At 42.5% G+C, this 18,602-nt stretch overlaps 1 protein-coding gene across 1 annotated transcript in view; it reads left to right on the top strand.

The window, feature by feature from the left end:
• Positions 1-18,283, top strand: part of arhgap29a (Rho GTPase activating protein 29a) — a 32,133-nt gene extending 13,850 nt beyond the window's left edge. Inside the window, exons 3-23 of the mRNA XM_079234508.1 lie at positions 976-1,119; positions 4,022-4,118; positions 4,843-4,915; positions 5,371-5,431; positions 5,789-5,935; positions 7,156-7,220; positions 7,314-7,424; positions 7,539-7,619; positions 7,996-8,187; positions 8,727-8,864; positions 9,001-9,191; positions 10,856-11,025; positions 11,702-11,830; positions 12,991-13,089; positions 13,204-13,367; positions 14,209-14,397; positions 14,828-14,965; positions 15,265-15,494; positions 15,650-15,953; positions 16,072-16,180; positions 16,322-18,283. Coding sequence (XP_079090634.1) covers positions 976-1,119; positions 4,022-4,118; positions 4,843-4,915; positions 5,371-5,431; positions 5,789-5,935; positions 7,156-7,220; positions 7,314-7,424; positions 7,539-7,619; positions 7,996-8,187; positions 8,727-8,864; positions 9,001-9,191; positions 10,856-11,025; positions 11,702-11,830; positions 12,991-13,089; positions 13,204-13,367; positions 14,209-14,397; positions 14,828-14,965; positions 15,265-15,494; positions 15,650-15,953; positions 16,072-16,180; positions 16,322-17,280 — 3,791 coding nt within the window. The 3' untranslated portion in view covers positions 17,281-18,283. The remainder of the gene's footprint in view (positions 1-975; positions 1,120-4,021; positions 4,119-4,842; positions 4,916-5,370; positions 5,432-5,788; positions 5,936-7,155; positions 7,221-7,313; positions 7,425-7,538; positions 7,620-7,995; positions 8,188-8,726; positions 8,865-9,000; positions 9,192-10,855; positions 11,026-11,701; positions 11,831-12,990; positions 13,090-13,203; positions 13,368-14,208; positions 14,398-14,827; positions 14,966-15,264; positions 15,495-15,649; positions 15,954-16,071; positions 16,181-16,321) is intronic.
• Positions 18,284-18,602: the final 319 nt, after the last annotated feature.

Raw genomic sequence — 18,602 nt, 5'->3', positions numbered from 1 at the left:
AAAGATGACTAACACAAGAGCTACGCTAGCTGTCAGCCCCCCCGTGACAATACCCTGCAGCTTCTATTAAGTTGTAAAAAGAACAAACACCTGAACCGTAGCTCATGTACTTATTTCCGTTTAGTCAATAGTGACCTCATTCCTCAACAATTTCAAGAGCACGGTATCAAGGTCAACTGATAGCAAAGTCCCTTTTTCTTAAATGGTGGTGACTCACTGCTAGTAAAGTTCCATCTGGCCCACAACAACCACATATGTGAGATGCCATGTTTCCTTTGGTTAACTTACTAACCAACCACTAATTGCAGATGGAGCACAGTAGGTCATGTTTAGTTATGCCCTTGGCTGTGAGGCTAGCACCAGTTCAGTTCTTTGTGTAGGTTTGCTGAGTTGTGTGCAATCTCTGCGCCGTCGCTACTATTTTGTCTGTGCAACTACACCATAAAGCAATCTGTCATGGCTGCCACGGTCACTCTTTCAACCAACAAAGCTGGAATGTCATGTAGTAATCCTTTTTTCCAATGAGGTTGCACCATTCATGTAAAGCAGGGAGAGTTCTAAATAGCTGGGTTCTGGGTTGCGTCTGATCAGGTTGTTAAGCCTCAGTGTTGAAATATGGTATCCGTCCCATCATTTTTCAGTGTGAAGACACGATTCGTTGCATGAAATAGCACATTGAAAGGCCTCTATGCACCATGTTCTATAGCATAACAAACCTGGGCCAATTGCTCAATGACTTGGAGCAGAGAAACACTGGATGACACTGATCTCTTATCATCTCATAGATCAAAGGTTAACCAGGCTAATGGATAATGACGTAGTAGCTGCTTGGACACTGTCAGATGATGTTTTGACTGTCTTCACCAGTTCCATCATGTTAAATGGTTTATTGACAGCCACACTTGTGCTTATAACAAGACTGAATGTGACGTATACATGAACTGTTAAACTGAAAGTCTCTTTATAACCTTGCAGAGCACCAGGACTGCCTCCATCAGGCGGCGCACGAGCGCCTCGGGGAGCTGCTGCGAGTCTTGAAGTCCATTATCGGCAAACACCAGAGCCTCAACTCGGTGGACATCCTCAGTACAGCTGGAACTGTCATCGCCACGGTCAAAGGTGAGCTATGACGGCCAGATCTCCCTTAAAAAACACATGCATAACTCACAGCTTTTCTGTAAAACATAGCAGCCACTCCTCCACTCTTCCTTCGGTCTGTTTTCTGTCTCTGCTTATCTAATCCCCCTCCCTTCCCTCATGGCAGTTTTCTCTCCTGGACATTCACTCTTACGGTGTCCTCTCTCTCACACTGTCTTCCCAAGTCTGACAAAGAACTTCCATGGGAATGTTTCTGAAGAGTTTTCTTATAGCTTCAAAGCAATTCAGCCCTTCAGAAGTCACTCAAGTGCTTAGAATGCAGCAGCATGCTGTTTCAAACCCCATACCGAGAGTAAGAAAATCATATTTGGGAGTAAGATACTTGACTCGAGAGGCAGGGAGAAGCGAGTGTCCTTTGTGCTTTGTCTGCCAGTCCAGAGGGAACTACAGCGAGGAATCCTACTCAATCTCTCATTCTCTGAGATTATGATCTGCCGTGCAGGTCAATTCTCAACTTTGCCGCCACACAAGAATCCCCCCGAGTGTACCTCATTTCAATTTGCATTGCAAAGAAGGGCATGAAGAGGCTTTTTGAAGAGCTTTCACCTCATGAGGAATGGTGACATGTTGAAGTGAAGAAAGCCTGAAGAGGCTCAGTGTATAAATGAAGCTCAACTCAACTGAAATATTTGGAATAGAGCCACACATGGGTGTGTGCAGGCATGTGTGCCATAAACAATTATTGTGTGCATGCAAGTCTCATCTTTCATGCAGTAACGTGACGATCTGCCTGCCATCCAAACATGTTGATGCACAAGAGTATGACCTTTTCAATAAAGAAGCCTCAGACTTGACAGCTTAATCGGCTTCTCTGTAATCGGCTCTTTGATAGCAAATGAATTAAGAAGAGTAAAATGTCCAGCTGTTCTTCAAAACTGTCATATTAATAGCAGCTCGTTAAAGGACACAGGAGTGTTATAATAAATAATTCCCAAATTATGCAAACTGATTTAACATTCACAACAGCTGTAATCGTGCAGTCTTTTCATAATTCTGTGCAGTGAAGCATGTCATGACGTCTTTTCTGCCACTAGGTGGCCAGCACCGCTCACTCCTTGACCCTTACACAGCAACGAGGTGATATCAGATGTACACACCAGTATTTTTCTCAGCCACATTTCAAAGCTACGGATGTTACCCAACGGGATGGTGTAAAATGATATGTTGCTATTCATGAAGGTGTCACGTGATCAGCAGGTTGTGTTTGGTTCGGACGTGATTTGAATGATAGAGGAAAGATTAAATGTGTACCAGTTGATTTAGCATATAATGGAATCCTGTGATTTTCTAATTCATCACATTTTACGGTGCACCTCAACACAGGAGGTTGTTTTATCATTTCCTCCATCCTGTGACACCTCACATCCAGTCCCATGCCCAAGTAGCTGCACCGTCACATTATTCTGCATTGGAGGAGACGTTCCTTAATGGACCAGCATTCCACGTAGGACTTTGCAGCTGACGAGCGTTTCGAGAGTGTTGTGCTTTTCCACTGAAACAATACCATTTTTCCCTGATGATGTAACTTCCACGTTTGGACCACTGGTTGGGGCCTGAGCATTGTATTCCAGCAAGCCTCAGGATGTCCTGTTGGGGGTAGGGGTTGGACAGAAGAGGAGGAGATGTAGCCGCACAAGAGAGTTGTGTGCTTTGCATGGTGGTGGCTACCGTAGCTGGACTGGGGCCCCACGGACGCTGGACCACCTTTTTGGATCCTTTTTGCACCCTTCCGACATAATCTTACTTCCTCTGAGTGAAGAGTTTTTACATTGGATTTATTTCGGTCAAGTGCTCCTTTTGATGGAGAGAGGAACAGCAAACTGTGGATCCCCTAAAGAACAATAACTTGTTTGGTGGCATGTTTTAGGTGTTTGGATAGAAACATCATCTGCAAGTATTGGTTACCGTTATGATCAAGGCGTCTTGAAAGTTTTGAGGTGGGTCATTGGTAGTTTGTATATTTGTAGCACAGTATAAAAGTCTTTCCTTAAGACCCGGATTCGATGCGTTCAAGCTACTGAGGAAGTGTTTGATAGGCGTTGGTAGGCAGGTGCTCTTCAACTTTCTAGGACTCGGCTGAAGAGTGAGGATTTTGAGCGCTGATGATGTTGGGAGCCGTCTTCCTGAAAGATAAGTTGGAGGTGGACTCGTCCTAGCTTGAGGTTTCCTCAACCGATTCCTTTTTTCTGCCTCTGTTACAAAGACGAGATTCACGACAAACGTTCCAAACAAGTCTAAGCTTGTTTTCTATTTAAAATGTCTACTCCGTGGGTGTTTGAACTCTAGACATCTCCATTGTTCTATTGGAAAGGAAAGGCTGAGGAAATCACGGAGGCAGCGGAGTGGTCTGTGACATCACTGATTTATTGCTTGGTGTTTGAGCGCATTTTCTGAGCATCTCTCTCCCAGTTTATTTTCTCTCTGCTCATTTAGGACAGGAAGTTTATTGTGAAGACTAATTACAGCCGTATTTACACTGTTGTTTTCCCCCCCATTCTGTCCTCAGTCATCACTGTGTTTAGACTCACAGCAGGAAACTACTGCCTTTCCAGATTACAGACAAATATAAATACACTTGAATCTTTTCCTTATCTTTCCTGATTTAAGGTACAACGTTGTTTTTGGATGTCTCTGAGGGATTTTCAATTTTTATATGTCTACACATTTGAGATATGAAGACCACAGCATGATTTGAAGAAAAGAGATTTTTAATGACTTCATGCATGACGTCATGCACAGATTGATGAAATGATGAACCGTACCTGCAAGACTGCCTTTATAAGTGGTGCCAGTGCAAGATGTCTTCAGAATGTGTGGTTCAGGTTTGCCACCTGCTCAACCTTACTTATTCACTATTTGACAGGGGTGAATTTTAAGGAGGTGAACGAGGAGAACAAACCGAAGCTTTTTGGAGAGATCTACGCTGCTATTGACACATTGGCGTTCACCTTTGGCAATGTGTAAGTATTATGTCATAACTGGGATTGCAATTCCCGTGGCTTTATTCTCTTCTGTGGGCTTTCTTACTCAATCAAACTGCAGACAAGTTGTACTTTAATTCTTAATCAAGGGGAAGTTTCTCAATTCTGGGATTGCATAATTAGTCTAGGTAAATGTGTGTCCCAGAGCAAGGCCCAAAAGTTACATAAAAGCACAAATAATTAATGCACAATAGTAACGACAAACAATAGAGATATAGATAATAATGAAAATACAACTGATCATATGACATTCATAATTAAAGTGGAACTCCACTGATTTTACACTTTGCACTTTTCAAAGTAATTGTGATTGAGCTTAAACATAATGTATAGCTTAAAGCATTACATTTTTAAAAACTGGTCCTGCATTACAAACTGGAAGAGTTTAAAAAAAAAAGTTGTCATTTAGGATGCAGGGGCGGTCTAAAGAAAGATGCTATTGAGTTGCATTATGGGAACTGTAGGATCCCATGTTTTTGGGCCTAGTGTATGCTAGAGACTAAAGGTCAGGATATCACAGCCTCTGCCAAATCTATTTAAAACTATTTTTAATCTTTCATGTGAGTCCACCTACTTTATCAAAGTTCAATGGAGTTCACCTTTAACCTAAAACACAAACGCATTTTTCTGGAAATCTTTTCGTTCAATCAATTTCATACTTTCTCAACTCTGTTTATTGATTTTTGTGTCTGTTTTCCTTCAGAGTGTCTGACTTCCTTATGGGAGATGTAGAGAATGGATCGGTGTTGGGGCTCCCCCTAACTAAGAGAAGCAGGGTAAGAAAAGTACTATATCTATGTTGTGTATTTCTGTCCATCGCCCCGAAACAAACCAATCATTCAGCACAAGTAAGGCATCAAATTGGCACCAACCACCCACCAGAACTCTACTTGGCATCACAAATCAAAGTCTGATAATGGTATATTCATATTAGCTTCATACTTAAACGTGTGTTTATTGTTAGTTCATTCACCGTCCCGTGAACGCCAGCAGTTTAGGGGTTAAGTGAGCGCTTGCTGGCTGACGAAAAAATGTGTCTAGCTGCAAATGATGAATTGATGCTATGTATTGTTGTTTTCCTGTTTTAGGTTTCATATCAGCTTTGAGGAAGTCATGGTTCTGATAAGAGTTGTTTAAAGTATGTCAGCAGAGCGCACCGTGCACAGTAGAAAATGAATCCTCCCCATTGTTGATTGTCTTTTTTTGTTTTTTTTATCCGTCTGTTTTTCAGTCTTTTGAGAACCTCTCTGCGGAATCTGGAGGATCCGGCCCAGAGAAAGATGATCCGCCAGGTAAGACAGATCTCTATAACACACAGCTCCTGTACTCTGGCACCGCTCTATGAAAGTGTTGATGGGGGGGTGGGGGTGGGGGGTTGTCTGGCTGTTTCACTTTCACTGACGTGTTGTGGGGTCATCTGGGGTAATTAACTCTCCAGTCTTGATTACCAGCCACCTCAATCACTTAATAATACATCTAGCAGTCAGTGTCCTGTCAGCATTGCTTATCCTCAGATGGTATAAGCTCATATCAATCACGCTCACCCAAGGTCAGCGGGGGCTTCTCTCGCTGACTTGCTGACACGGCGGCAGCAGTGGTGGTAGGCGTGTTTAAGGCCAGATTTTTACATCACTGGTGTTTTTTTACAGGGCCGCCGCAGCCAGTTCGTGCAGAAGAGGTGGACAGGACGCTGCAGCGGCAGGACAGCGGGGTGGAGTCGGCGCTGCTCTACGCCAAGGCCTGGTCCAAGTACACCAAAGAGCTGCTGGCGTGGGTGGAGAAGCGTCTCAGCACGGGTGAGTTGGGGCACAGCGTTTATGACATGCAAGGGAGGCAACAGCCATGTACTTAACTTACGTCATTACATTACAAGTCTAGGGAGTCACAGCGGGGAGTCTTTATGAGATGTTTTCATGTGCAGGTCATGCACACATCCTAAACACTACAGAGAAAGTAATTAGAGGTTTCTCATTGTTGTGACTAATTAAAAAGATTAAAACAACGTTGTTTTTTTTATGATCCCTTACTGATGTGTTTTTAGACATAGAAAAATACTCTGCTTTGAAAAATATATATTTTCCCACACAAAAAAGTTAATCACTTCCATAAAAAAAAATTAGCTTCTATATGACTATCTAAAGAATGTTTTATTTCAAACTTTCAACTTCTCAACACAAGCTAATTGTGATGTCATAGAAATGTTTTTCAAGTGTATTACCTACAGTAATGTAGGTAAAGTCACAAAAAAAAAAAAACTAACCCACCGAGGCAGCGGTATACCAGCATGTCCCGTGTTCTGTGAGGTAAAATTAAATTTTTTTTTACCACCTTTGTTTGGTGGCTTTGAATAGAGCACATTCAGCAACTTATGTTAACCGTCTGGAAGGCCTGTCTGCAAGGTAAAGGGGTGAACATATTGTAAATATACATTTGCAATACACTGCCGATGGATAAATACCTCATACAACCCCACTTCAGAAAATCCCAACTATCCCTTTAAAGTAGCCAGGGCCACAAATGTGGGGATTAATTAGGGGCCATCGTCCTGAGAAATTTTTCTGGATCACCTGAGCTGGACTTAAAAGTCTGATCCAGGCTCAAGGTTGAGTGTGAAGTGTGAGAGCTTTTGTTTCGGCTCTCCGGTTAATGAATGGTCTGTCTAATGCTTTATCACTTGGCCAGTCAACACAGTGACACAAAGCACTCATTCAAGCCATACAGGACATGTAATCGGGCAAACATACATGCTGTTTGTTTAGCACATCTACGTTGGTTAATGGTTTATGTACTGATTCATTATATTGTTTTTTTTTAATCATGACTCGAGTACATTGCGCGCTATCAGCAAATGCTTAAATAGTTTTCAGTTAATCGTTCTTAAGGACGCTCCTTTAGTTGATACAATAAAGGTACTTTAGTACAATGTAAATATATGCACACACATTAATGACCTTTTGTATGCCAGTAGAGAGTGCAGTATATGACATTTAACTCGACTTGTGTGGTCTATTTGCAGATATTGAGTGTGCAAAGAGTTACGCCAAAATGGCCGAATCCGCCAAGACGCTTGCAAGTCAACAGGTAAGTCAATGATTCAGGTAATTTGACTCGCTCCAATATCACAATTTCTCGCTCTCGGGGATTACCATTAAAACGTTCTCCTTCTCATTTAAGGAATTCATGCCTTTTCGTGAGATCTACGTGACTGCCTTCAAAAATGACATTGAATACAGCCAGCTGGTACTTCACACTGCAGCAGTACTCCAAAGCAACAAATTCATGCAGGTAATCCAGCAAAACAAAAGCTGCGTTTCTGAACTGGGACTGGTTGGGGTTGTATAATGGAGCTAAGAGGACAGACTTGACTGTGTGTTGTGGGGGTTATGCTTTTCTTTCCAGCCTCTTCTGGCCAGAAAGAATGAGCTGGACAAACTACGAAAAGAGGTCAAGGAGCAGTGGCAGAGAGAGCAAAAGAAAATGGTGAGTCGATTGCCATGAAGGCTGCATTCTGTAAAGGGAAACGCACAAATGCACACAGAATCTAAATGTTCCCCTGACCCGGGGGCTCGGTCCAAGGACGCTCTTGAAATGCCTAAACCTAAACATATGCATGCAAGCGAAAGCTTTGGTCATATCGCCATGCAGAATGCCGACAACCAGTCCAGTAACACAATAACAATAACACTCAACAATTGTAAATTATTTGTATTTTTTTGCTGTTTCACATTTAATTAGTTCAGTATCATTAGTTAAGCGCCCACTCTTATACTGTATGTAATACTGTGTACATTTCATTGGTTCTGGATAACATCACTGAAATGTTTATAATGGTTGTTGATCATGTGTGTGTCTCCAGAACGAGGCAGACAGTGCTCTGAAGAAGGCGCGGCTGCTGCAGGTCCAGCGGCAGGAGGAGTACGAGAAGGCCAAGGTGTCCACCAGCCGCCTGGAGGAGGAGCAGATGGGAGGAGGAGGAGGAGGAGGAGGAGCAGCGGCGGTCAAACAGCTCGAGAAGAGGCGCAGGCTGGAGGAGGAGGCCCAGCAGAAGGTACAGCACCTCCTGTGGCTCTGATGATGTGGTTCCTTTTTAAAAAATATTGTTTCTGATGAACTACATTTGTTTGTTGCAGTTGGTTTTAATTACATAATTACACCATTGCATTGTTTGGCATTTCAAAAGTCCATTTTACTCAGAAGCATAGTGATGTGGCCGGTGAAGCTTATAGTAACACACACACAAAATAGAAACCCGAGTACTACATACATATTCATGTTTTGCTGTTCTTTGTTGAAATTGATTAGACGTTGAAAGTACAGAGAGACAGAAAAAGGTTTAAAGTCATGACAAGGATTCTGGGCTATGCTCCAACATTTAATGCCATTGCCACAAATCAGGCTCCCCGGACCACAGAGACAACCCCAGTTGCACTATTCTAGTGCATAATGTCAACTAAACTGTGGCTCGCCAGGTCAGAGTTTATATAAGCTGTCATCAACTTTGGAGCATGTGACTTACAGAAGTTGGAACCAAACTGGCTCAAGTCCAATCATTTTAATGTGATGTTAATTGTCTCCTTTCTGTTGAAGGCCGATGAGGCCAGGGAGCACTGCAAAGCATGTCAGATTGATGTTGGGGACAAGAGAGTCGATCTGGCCAACACCAAGAGTGAGATCATCACTCAGATCCGAGAGATGGTCTCCCAGTGCGACCTCACCCTCAAAGCCGTAAGTTCCGACTTATTTATTTATATTTACTGAAAATGTTTATCGCAAACCTTTCGAGCAACTTGCATAACAGAAATAACATCCTTTATCTTGGACAGACTAATGGTGGGTTAATGCTGCACGTTCCTTGTTTCAGGTGACGGTCAACTGGTTCCAGCTCCAGCAGGCCCAGGTGGTGTCGCTTCCTGTCAACCACCAGAGTCTGTGTGAAAACGCCAAACTGTACGAGCCGGGCCAGCGCTACATCGACTTTGTCCGGGGTCTGCCCACCGACGGGCCTCGCCTGGAGTCCCACTCGTTTGATTCAGCCGTCACACCAAGCACAGGGTGAGACATCACGACACTGCTGCTCAGGAACACATGGGGTCAGTGGCTCGTGTTTTCATTGTGGGGTTTACAGGTGGAGCACATACTCTAATAATTAATCTTCCACATAGAGGTGTAAACCTAATCACAGTGCATCATACTACAGAGTAGGTAGATATACAATAATGAACATAACTGGAATATCTACTGCTTAATATTGAGCCTTCTTAGTTATCAGTGTTTATGTTTAATTTCTCAGATTTTATTTGTGTAAAACAGATAAAGTGGTGGCTCACAGAGGGCTTAACATTTCATTTAATTCATTTAAAATGTTCTATCAATTTGAAAAGACTTCAACCTCTCCATGTGTAGTGTTATTATACAATTATTATTTTTATACCAACAGCTTAAAGCTTGCATTTTAGGATTCTGTGGGAACGTGAATGTTCCTTCATTGTAAACAAGTGGTTGTAGATACAGTGAAATAACTGCAATAGCCTGTGATTCTGTAGCCCTCACTGGTGGGAGGTGGAGGGATTGAGAGAGGGAGCTTGTTTTGGAAAGCGTAAAACAATTGGGTTGGCCAGGGCTTCCTGCGGAAATGACTGCGGTCACGGGTGAGAGGGGCAGTGGGCTTCCCATCAGTTTGGCTTAACCTCTGTGAAAGTTTTCAGTAGCTTTCAAGTTAAATACACAACATGGTTTTTGACCACCTTGGAAAACATGGTTGTCATTTTACTTTTGGGTATTTTTCAGTACCAAGTTCTTGTGGTACTTGGTTAAAAAAAAAAGAAAGAAAAGAAAAGGTAGTTTCCTTTTGAGTGAGTTTTGTTGACACAGGTTTGTTCTCTCTCTCTCTCTCTCTCTCTCTCTCTCTCTCTCTCTCTCCCTCTCCCTCTCCCTCCCTCCCTCCCTCTGTCTGTGGGTCTCAAACAGACAGAGGGAAATTAGAGAGTGCTTTGTTCTTACTTGGTTTTCTCCCCCCACCCCTAAACTCTGATCCCTCTGATCAAAAGAGTTCAGCTTGGTTGAGAGGAAATGGAATTTAGACACACACACACGCACATACACACACACGCGCTCACGTGCATCCACAGCATTAGTTTAAAAAGGTTAATTATAGATCGCTGACCTACATACTGTATATTGTGAGATGCATTCGGATACTTTTTTAACAATTGGATTTGCACTTCGGGTCATTCACAAGCCTTTCAGCTAATCATCGTTGAATACAAATGAACTGCTGTCTTTGATGGAAAGGTGGGGCTGATCTCATAATATCATTGTTATTCAATGGAGGTGTCCAGTACTGACGGGATTAGGAAATACACTTGGCGTTTTGATCCCGCAGTATAGGAATTACAGATCTTAATTTAAATTAGTCGAATGAGTGGGACGTAATTGCAAGACAACACTTCTGAACTGTATTGTTGCTGGTCTTAAATGTGAATGCTGTGAAATGTCATATACTTGAAAACAGTGAGACATTTGATTGAATGGAATTGCTCTACTTGAGATTTCTCTCCTTTGTCCTGTTAAAGTGATATGTTCATTATTTTAGGCAATATAGATAAAATTGATTTAACTTCTGTTATATACATTCTTATAGTTAGTATTGCTGCATGAAGAATGTCTCAAAGAATATAGTAACATAACTATTTTCATTCCATCATTTTCCTCCCAAGGATGATGTTCAACAAGCGCTCGCTAAGTGGCAGCCACTCGTCCCACAGTAACCTGTCACAGGCCTCGGTGACCTCTGACCTCCTTGGTGCAGATGACATGGAAAGTCCCGTCACCGCCCAGCATGCCAGGATTGCCGAAAGGCGCTCCAACAGTAGCACTGACATCCAAGGTATGCAGGTTTACATCGAGCTCATCCTGCTCTTACATGGTCTTGTAATCGTTTAAGCAAGTGCCTGCTGCAATGTTTTAGTTCAGAGCCATTTAAGAACAGACGGAGATAATATCTTCTACATTGCCAACATTGACCAACATGTTGTGCAGCCAGGTACAAGATAATTTGCTTTGTGAGCAACACGCAAACATTTAGAATTATGAAATGAAGTGTGAAGGTAATCGAAGCATTAAACTGTAGCCAGTTTGCTCGTTACTTCCTTTTGTTTTTCTTGTGCGTGCAAGTAAGATCCTCCCAGATCTTTCTAGGCAGCACTTTTTACGCAAAGTGTTAGTGGTTAATCACACTTTGCAGGCTAATTTGTCATTTAGGTGTTGTTTCAGGAATTCAACACTGATCAAATAAAAGGAATTTGTAATGTAGGCCTGTAACCAGAAGACAGGATCATTAAAAAAACAGAGATATGCACATTGCATTTCCATTGAAACAAGCCCAGTTATGACTTATATTTCAAGGTTAGTAATGTATGATTTGTAATGGAAACCAATAATTCAGTAACATTTATATTTTGTGTTTAGTCTGCAATGAAAGAAGAAATATAAAAGTACATTTTTGACAACACGAGTGGGCTGTAATATGGTGCATTACAGTGTGGTATTTTGTCTCCATCCAGCACTGCGGATTCAGGCCTCGTTTCGTCCCTGGACCTCGGCCAGCCAGGGTGGAGGTATGTGCAGCGACTCGGAAAGTGCTGGAGGGAGCAGTGAGTCCCGGTCCATGGACTCACCCACTGCAAGCCCAGGTAGGGCTATAAATTGAATTTAGCTAAAATTATTTTATTTTTGAATGGGCATGTTGCTTATTAATTGCTTATTGGCTTCAACCATATCTGCGTATTATGCAGTAAAAGGCGTTTCTGTTTCTTTACCACTTATGAAGAGACTAATTATATAACTACTTTAATCTTCTGCATAAACATGCCTTTACATGCGGTTACATTTGAGATGTCGAATAAATAAAAACACATTTACCGCCTAACCAAGAAAGCCAAATCACCTGGTTCACCCCGGTTGTTACACAACACTTATCTCTAATTATCAGGGAGCAACTGCCTCATGTCGTTGACAAAGACACCACACATTGCAGAAGATAGGCAGGATGGGCATTCCTCAGCGCTGACTGTCTGAAGTGCCCCTGGGGCCTGCACACATTTCTTTTCTTCTTCTTCTTCTTCTCATGAACTTGATGTTCACCCAACTTTGTTGGTATGTTTGGATAGAACTGGCTTGGCAACCCTGCTAGTCTACAACGCATGCAAACACATGAAATGGTAGTTTTGGTGCAGGTTGAGTTGCTGTGCTACAGTGTGTATGTGTCATAGACCGTTTAATGACCTTTGTACAAATCTGGATGTGTTATGTCTCATCCAAGTGTTTGCAGAGGAGAATTTCCACCAAAATTGTCTGTTGGCGTAGATTGATATGTGTGTACCAGATGGGCTTCTTCAGCTGACACTTGAAGATGCACCCTTCCACTAATTAAAATGTGACATAGTATACACATACTATTAAATGTTTCCTTGACTGATTTTTAAAACTTTTAAACACACGTTCCAATATAAGAATCGATATAAGGATTCTCTAGTTTACCAGAAAAATGAGTCCTCGGCTGGGGGAGGCCATCCCTGATGAGCCTTCTTATTGGGCTCATTAGAAAATCAACCACATTATTAAAATGGGGGCTATTGGAATTAACTGATCAGTCAATGGAGGTGTGAATCTTCTACTGGTAATTTGATTATCAACAACGTGAAGTCGACCCCGCCTTTTCTCTTGGCACTTTAAATTGAGGAAGGTTGTCCCAGTCCAGTACTGTAGACCACAGGAGACAGAAACAAGTAGCATTGTCTTGATATAGCAGTGGAGATGTGGACTTACTGGTGTGTCCTGCCTTACTGCTCAGGAGACTTCAAGAGGAGGTTACCCAGAACCCCCTCCACCGGCACCATGTCGTCTGCTGATGACCTGGATGACAGAGAGCCTCCTTCACCCTCTGACAACGGTGAGTCAAACTGACCCCTGGAAACGTTCTCAGTGGGATTTAAATGGATTTCTACACTAAATACAAGAAGAAAGGAAATGTCTTCTCATGGTTTGCCCTTTCTCCGCTCTGCAGGTTTGAGTGAGATGGTAATCGAAACGGCCAGCTCCCCGGGTCCCTTTAGAAACACCCAGATGTCCAAGGCGGCTCAAACCCACAAGCTGAGGAAGCTTAGAGCGCCATCCAAGTGCCGAGAGTGCGACAGCCTGGTGGTGTTTCATGGAGCAGAGTGCGAGGAGGTAACCTTTTTTTAAATCTTTTAGAACTACTGGAACGAAAACACCAACCATGAGCCTCTTCGCTAAATGTAGTGAGTCCACAGAGTATTTCAAGTTCAACATAACCGTTGCCAAAGTTTCACAATGCTGTCTTTATCGCTCATGGTGAGCAAAAATCAAACGAAAACAAAAGAGCAAGACCACCTCGTTCCTCATCAAAACTTTTGAATAAAGGGAAAGTTGAAAGTGGCCACAGGCTCTCCTCGGAGACCAAATCCACCAACTGGTCCCAGTGGGGGACCGGCCAGTGGAAACTGAAGACTTTTTGTTCGTATTCGAAAAGGGTCGCCTCCATCTCCCCTGTGCCCCTCCTGTTTATTTTAGATCCAGTTTCTTTCCGTATTTACTAGATACACGGATACACAAGACCATAACAGAACGGTTACTGGAAAAACATTTTTTTAAATGGGTTATGTAATGGCGGTAGACACATTTACAAGACATAAGAATATGCCTCTGCAGTGTATTGGAATCATTCCATGCATTGGTTCAAGGGGTTCCCAGCCATGAAGCTTTCCTTGTCTTCTTTTTAAGGGCTGGTTCCCAACGAAGCGGCTTTTGACTGCACATCTTCGTGCCCGAGCTATAAGGAGTAGAGATGTTTTTATTAGTTGCATTTACAGTCGGTGGTTGTTTTTGATTGGTTGTGTAACTACTAACTTGAAGCTTTATCCTGGTTTTATCCTAGTGCTTTGATCAAAATGTTCAACTGTGAACAATTCAGTTCCATCCTCTGTTTTAATCTCTAGTGTGAAAAAGTCTTTCACTTTTATAACCGAGATACTTCTCCACATGTTTGCAGTGTTCCATAGCCTGCCATAAGAAGTGTCTGGAAACCCTGGCCATCCAGTGCGGCCATAAGAAGCTCCAGGGGAGGCTCCATCTCTTCGGCATTGACTTCACACAGGCAGCTAAAAACAGTCAGGACGGCATCCCTTTCATCATAAGGAAGTGTACATCAGAAATCGAGAACCGAGCTCTCAACCTAAAGGTAGTTTCAGTCAAATATGAATGTATTATATGGTTGTTCACAGTTAATATGTGTTAGGATGTTGCTTATTCTAATGGTTTATCTTTGGCCTCCCGGAAGAGGATGCAATACTGTGACAAATACATGTGTAAAGTAATGTCAACAATTATTGAATGTTTCAAGAGGAATGTTGTTTTCTAAGGAATAATTACATACTAGTTACATTTGCAAATAATGAATGCTAATAAGCTTCCTATTTAAAACTGAAAATCCATCCTCAATTCAAGTTTTGTATAATTATTTGACCCACATTGCATTCCTAAACTTAAAGTTTGCATCCATACATTTTGTATTCATAATAATAATAAGCAGCAGTGATAACCCAGTGGGGAGCCTGAAAATTGGATCTAATTTCCCTGTGTTGACTGACTTTTGTTTTTGTGCTGTGAAGGGTATCTACCGCGTGAATGGTGCCAAGTCCCGGGTAGAGAAGCTTTGCCAGGCTTTTGAGAATGGCAAAGACCTGGTAGAGCTCTCCGAGCTTTATCCCCACGACATCAGCAACGTACTCAAACTCTACCTGAGACAGGTGGGCTGCTTTTGAAACCTTAGCACAATAAACATTATGGAAGTGGGTCATCCAAATAAGGATATGAGTTGGTTAAATGTGTGCTTTACATAACAAAACCACCGCAGTGATGTTTATTTGTCTTTGTTTATTTTTGGTACATATCTCCCCCTTTCATCCCCCAATTTCTTATCTCATTTCTAATTCTGTCCCACTTGTCTATTTACTCAAATCATTCAATTGTCTCTGTTTATTATTAACTTCCTTGTTTCGTTTGTTTTTCTGTTCTTTTCTTCCCCCTCTCATACTTTCCTCTGCAGCTTCCAGAGCCGCTCATCCTGTTCCGATATTATAACGACTTTATCGGCCTGGCCAAGGAAAGTCAGAGTATCATTGTGGAGGAACTGGAAGCTTTGAGACTCACCCAAGAGACCCCGGCCCAGGTCAGCGTGGACCTCAACCGGGTCCTCTTCAAGATCAAGGATCTGCTGAGGCAGCTGCCACGAACTCATCACAAGACACTGCAGTTCCTCATAGAGCATCTGCATCGGTACAGTCAATTAACCCATAAAACACGTTTTTAATAAATGAATTATTAAAATGGTAATTTTACAAGTAGGGAGGTGAATTTAATGCTTAAAAAAATGTAATAAGCCATTTAATAGAGAAAAGATGACTCATGACAATAATCCGTCCTCTCTCCAGGGTGATGGAGCAAGCAGAGGAGAATAAGATGACAGCCAGCAACCTGGGTATCATCTTTGGACCGACGCTGATCAAGCCGAGGCAGGCAGACGCCGAAGTTTCCCTCTCCTCCCTGGTGGATTACCCGTATCAGGCGCTCATTGTTGAGCTTCTGATCAGACACTACCAGATGATCTTCGACACCCCGCTCAGTCCACTGAGTCGCACCTCGGCGCAGGAAATGGATGCTCAACCTCGCCACAGCAACCAAGAGAAGGAGCAGCAGCTGAGCAGGCACTCCAAGTCGCTGGGAGACATTAAGGAGGTAATTAGTTTTTTTTGCGCGGGGCATGTTTTAACATCATACACGGCACATTTTAACATGAAATGATAGATTATCGCTTTGTTTCCTGTCCTTATTCTTGTCTGTCTTTTCATTACAGCAGAGCTCTAAGGTGTATAAGAGGCATTCCTCCATCATTCCTTCTTCCCACTTACTGTGTGAGGTTGAGGAGACCAGGCCCTGCCTCAATGGAAGAGACTTTGAACCTGGTCAGTATTGTTACAAAGATAGGTCGCACAATCTTTATATTTATTTTTTGAGGACACTGGCTGCTGGATATTGTCTATATCCCGACACCATTTTACTTGATGTATTGATGTTTAACCTATTGTTGATCTCTCTATTCAAAGTTGATGAAGTGGATTTGGAAGCCTTCAATGGGGTTTCGTCATCAGGCGTCCCCGAGGTCCCGAAACCTGGCGAGAAAGGCCTCGGTCATTCTCAGCATATCGCCGTCGCCAGGGTCCCGCTTCGACACCCTCGCAGCAAACTCTCCTCCCGGCCAGTGAGCATGCCAGCTGAACGGATACTCAACCGGGGCCAAGTCGACGAGAACAACACGCGGAACAGCGCCGACCAAGAAAGGAAGGGCGTTGGTTGCGACCAATCCATTGACGAGGTGGACGAAACTGACAAAACAAAATTGCGGGCGGGCACACATTACCGGGGTACATTTATTGACACCCAGACGTTGCGCAGAACTTGGGACAAACAGTACAAGCACGAAGTTGCTTCCAGGCCTGTCAGAATTGTGGCCAGTTCTCCCACGGAGAGCACAGCAGTGGATGCCAGCGATTTATCGGCTTCTGTACCCGTATCGTCGTCGTCTTTCTCCCTTGGCACTACTGGGAGTATCAGCAGCAATAGACCATACACGGTTGCAGTGCGACCTAGCAGGAATTTAAGAAGGGAGGACAATGTAACCAGGTACAATCCTGTCGCAACAGCTTTCAGGGCTCCCAGAACTCTACAGCCCCCGCCAGGGACCTTCTACAAGCCCCCGTCGGGGAGCAAAGTTAAAGAGCCGCAGAACTGTGCATTAGCCAACAGCGCAGAGGAAGAAGATGAGGAGGATGAGGAGGATGATGATGAAGAAGAGGAGGAGGATGAGGAGGAGTTGGGGATTGAGATAGAGGTGTCTGTAGATGAGCCTCTTGAGGAAGACGATGAGGCCGAGCAGGCAGGCATGTCTCAGTCTCCCAGCTCGAGCCTTGAGGAGCTGAGTCCGAACCAGGCCAAACCAGTGTACCCGAGACTCAGGCCCAGGCGCCTCCAAGAGGTAGAACATCGAGAGGCTCATTTTGTGTGATCATCTGAGAGTCATCAGAGATCTAAAAAAATAAAGAAAAGTGCTCCAACATGAACAATGTATGCCATATTCTAATATACAAAGAGTAAGAAATGTCTGCAATTGACTGCAATTTCCAGATGCGCTTTGATGGTGGGCCCCGTTTGGACAATTAAATGTGCCTTCGGTCCTCAACAGACAAACAAGATGCACTTAAAATGCTGTATATTCTTTAACATGATTCACCAATATTTCATCTACCAATCCCTTGCTCAGTATCCTCTGGCACCTGGTCAGAATATTTATAAGTTCTTCTTTTTTTTTTTACTGTGCAATGACATTTTCATTTTAAAGTTTTGTACCAAGTTCTTACAGGCTCACTATGTATGTTTATATACCAAAAATAAAACCTATGTTTGAATCGTTTCAATAGTGCATGTAGCCACAACACTGAAAAAAGATTTGGTGCACTCATTCACAAATCGCTCTCTGAGTTATGTTTCTACCTACTTGGAGTCAGAATGTTTTTTTGAACTGTTACATTTAGGTTGTAATTAATAATGTTGCAAATAACTTGTGTATAAAGCAATATAATGGCCATTGTTAAATGCTGTACTGGGTACCTGCATTGGCATTTGGTCATGTTATGAAGCACCAGTTGCAAAGGGTATACATCCACTTGTTTTTATACTGTTGAACTTGTATGGTGTCAACTTACACTGATCGGAAAAGCTTTTCGAAATGCCACTGGATTGTATAATTATATTATCTTTCTTATTTTGATATAACTTTTACATTTCTTCATAGCCAAAGCTGTTTTTTTCCTTTTTACAACTGAATTATTAGTTTTATCAGTAACCTAAACCTTACAGGTTCTTTGTAACAGGAAGTACATCATTTATTTAAATGGTATCTGTTTTTCATGGTAATGTACAAGGTTGATAGAATGTTGAAAGGTTCAGTGTAAAAAAAAAAAAACAGGTACATGAAACACCCTTTTGTAACTTATTAAAATATATCTGACAAATTTCATGATGGTCTGTTTTTTTCCCCTCTGAAATTGAAAACTTTTATTTATCAAAGAAGAATTATTCCCATGATTACTATAGAAGTTAGGCAAATGTTATTGTTTTGCAAGAACAACTTAATCAATGTTATACAGTAAACTGATAGATTTTCGAAGCTGCATGGCAGCCTGTGAATCGATAGAGATGCAATTCAAAGTTGCATATAAATTGTTTACCATTTGTGGGATTATAACAGGTAGGATTATGCAGTATAACGCAGGCCAGGTGGTTAGGTCATATAGGCCTCTGCTAATGCTCTCATGTGTTTGTAGTCTC

Source organism: Taurulus bubalis (assembly GCF_910589615.1).
Source record: "Taurulus bubalis genome assembly, chromosome: 18".
Taxonomy (NCBI): Eukaryota; Metazoa; Chordata; class Actinopteri; order Perciformes; family Cottidae; genus Taurulus; species Taurulus bubalis.
The sequence above is the reverse complement of the archived record's forward strand: the minus strand, read 5'-3'. Positions and strand labels throughout refer to the sequence as shown.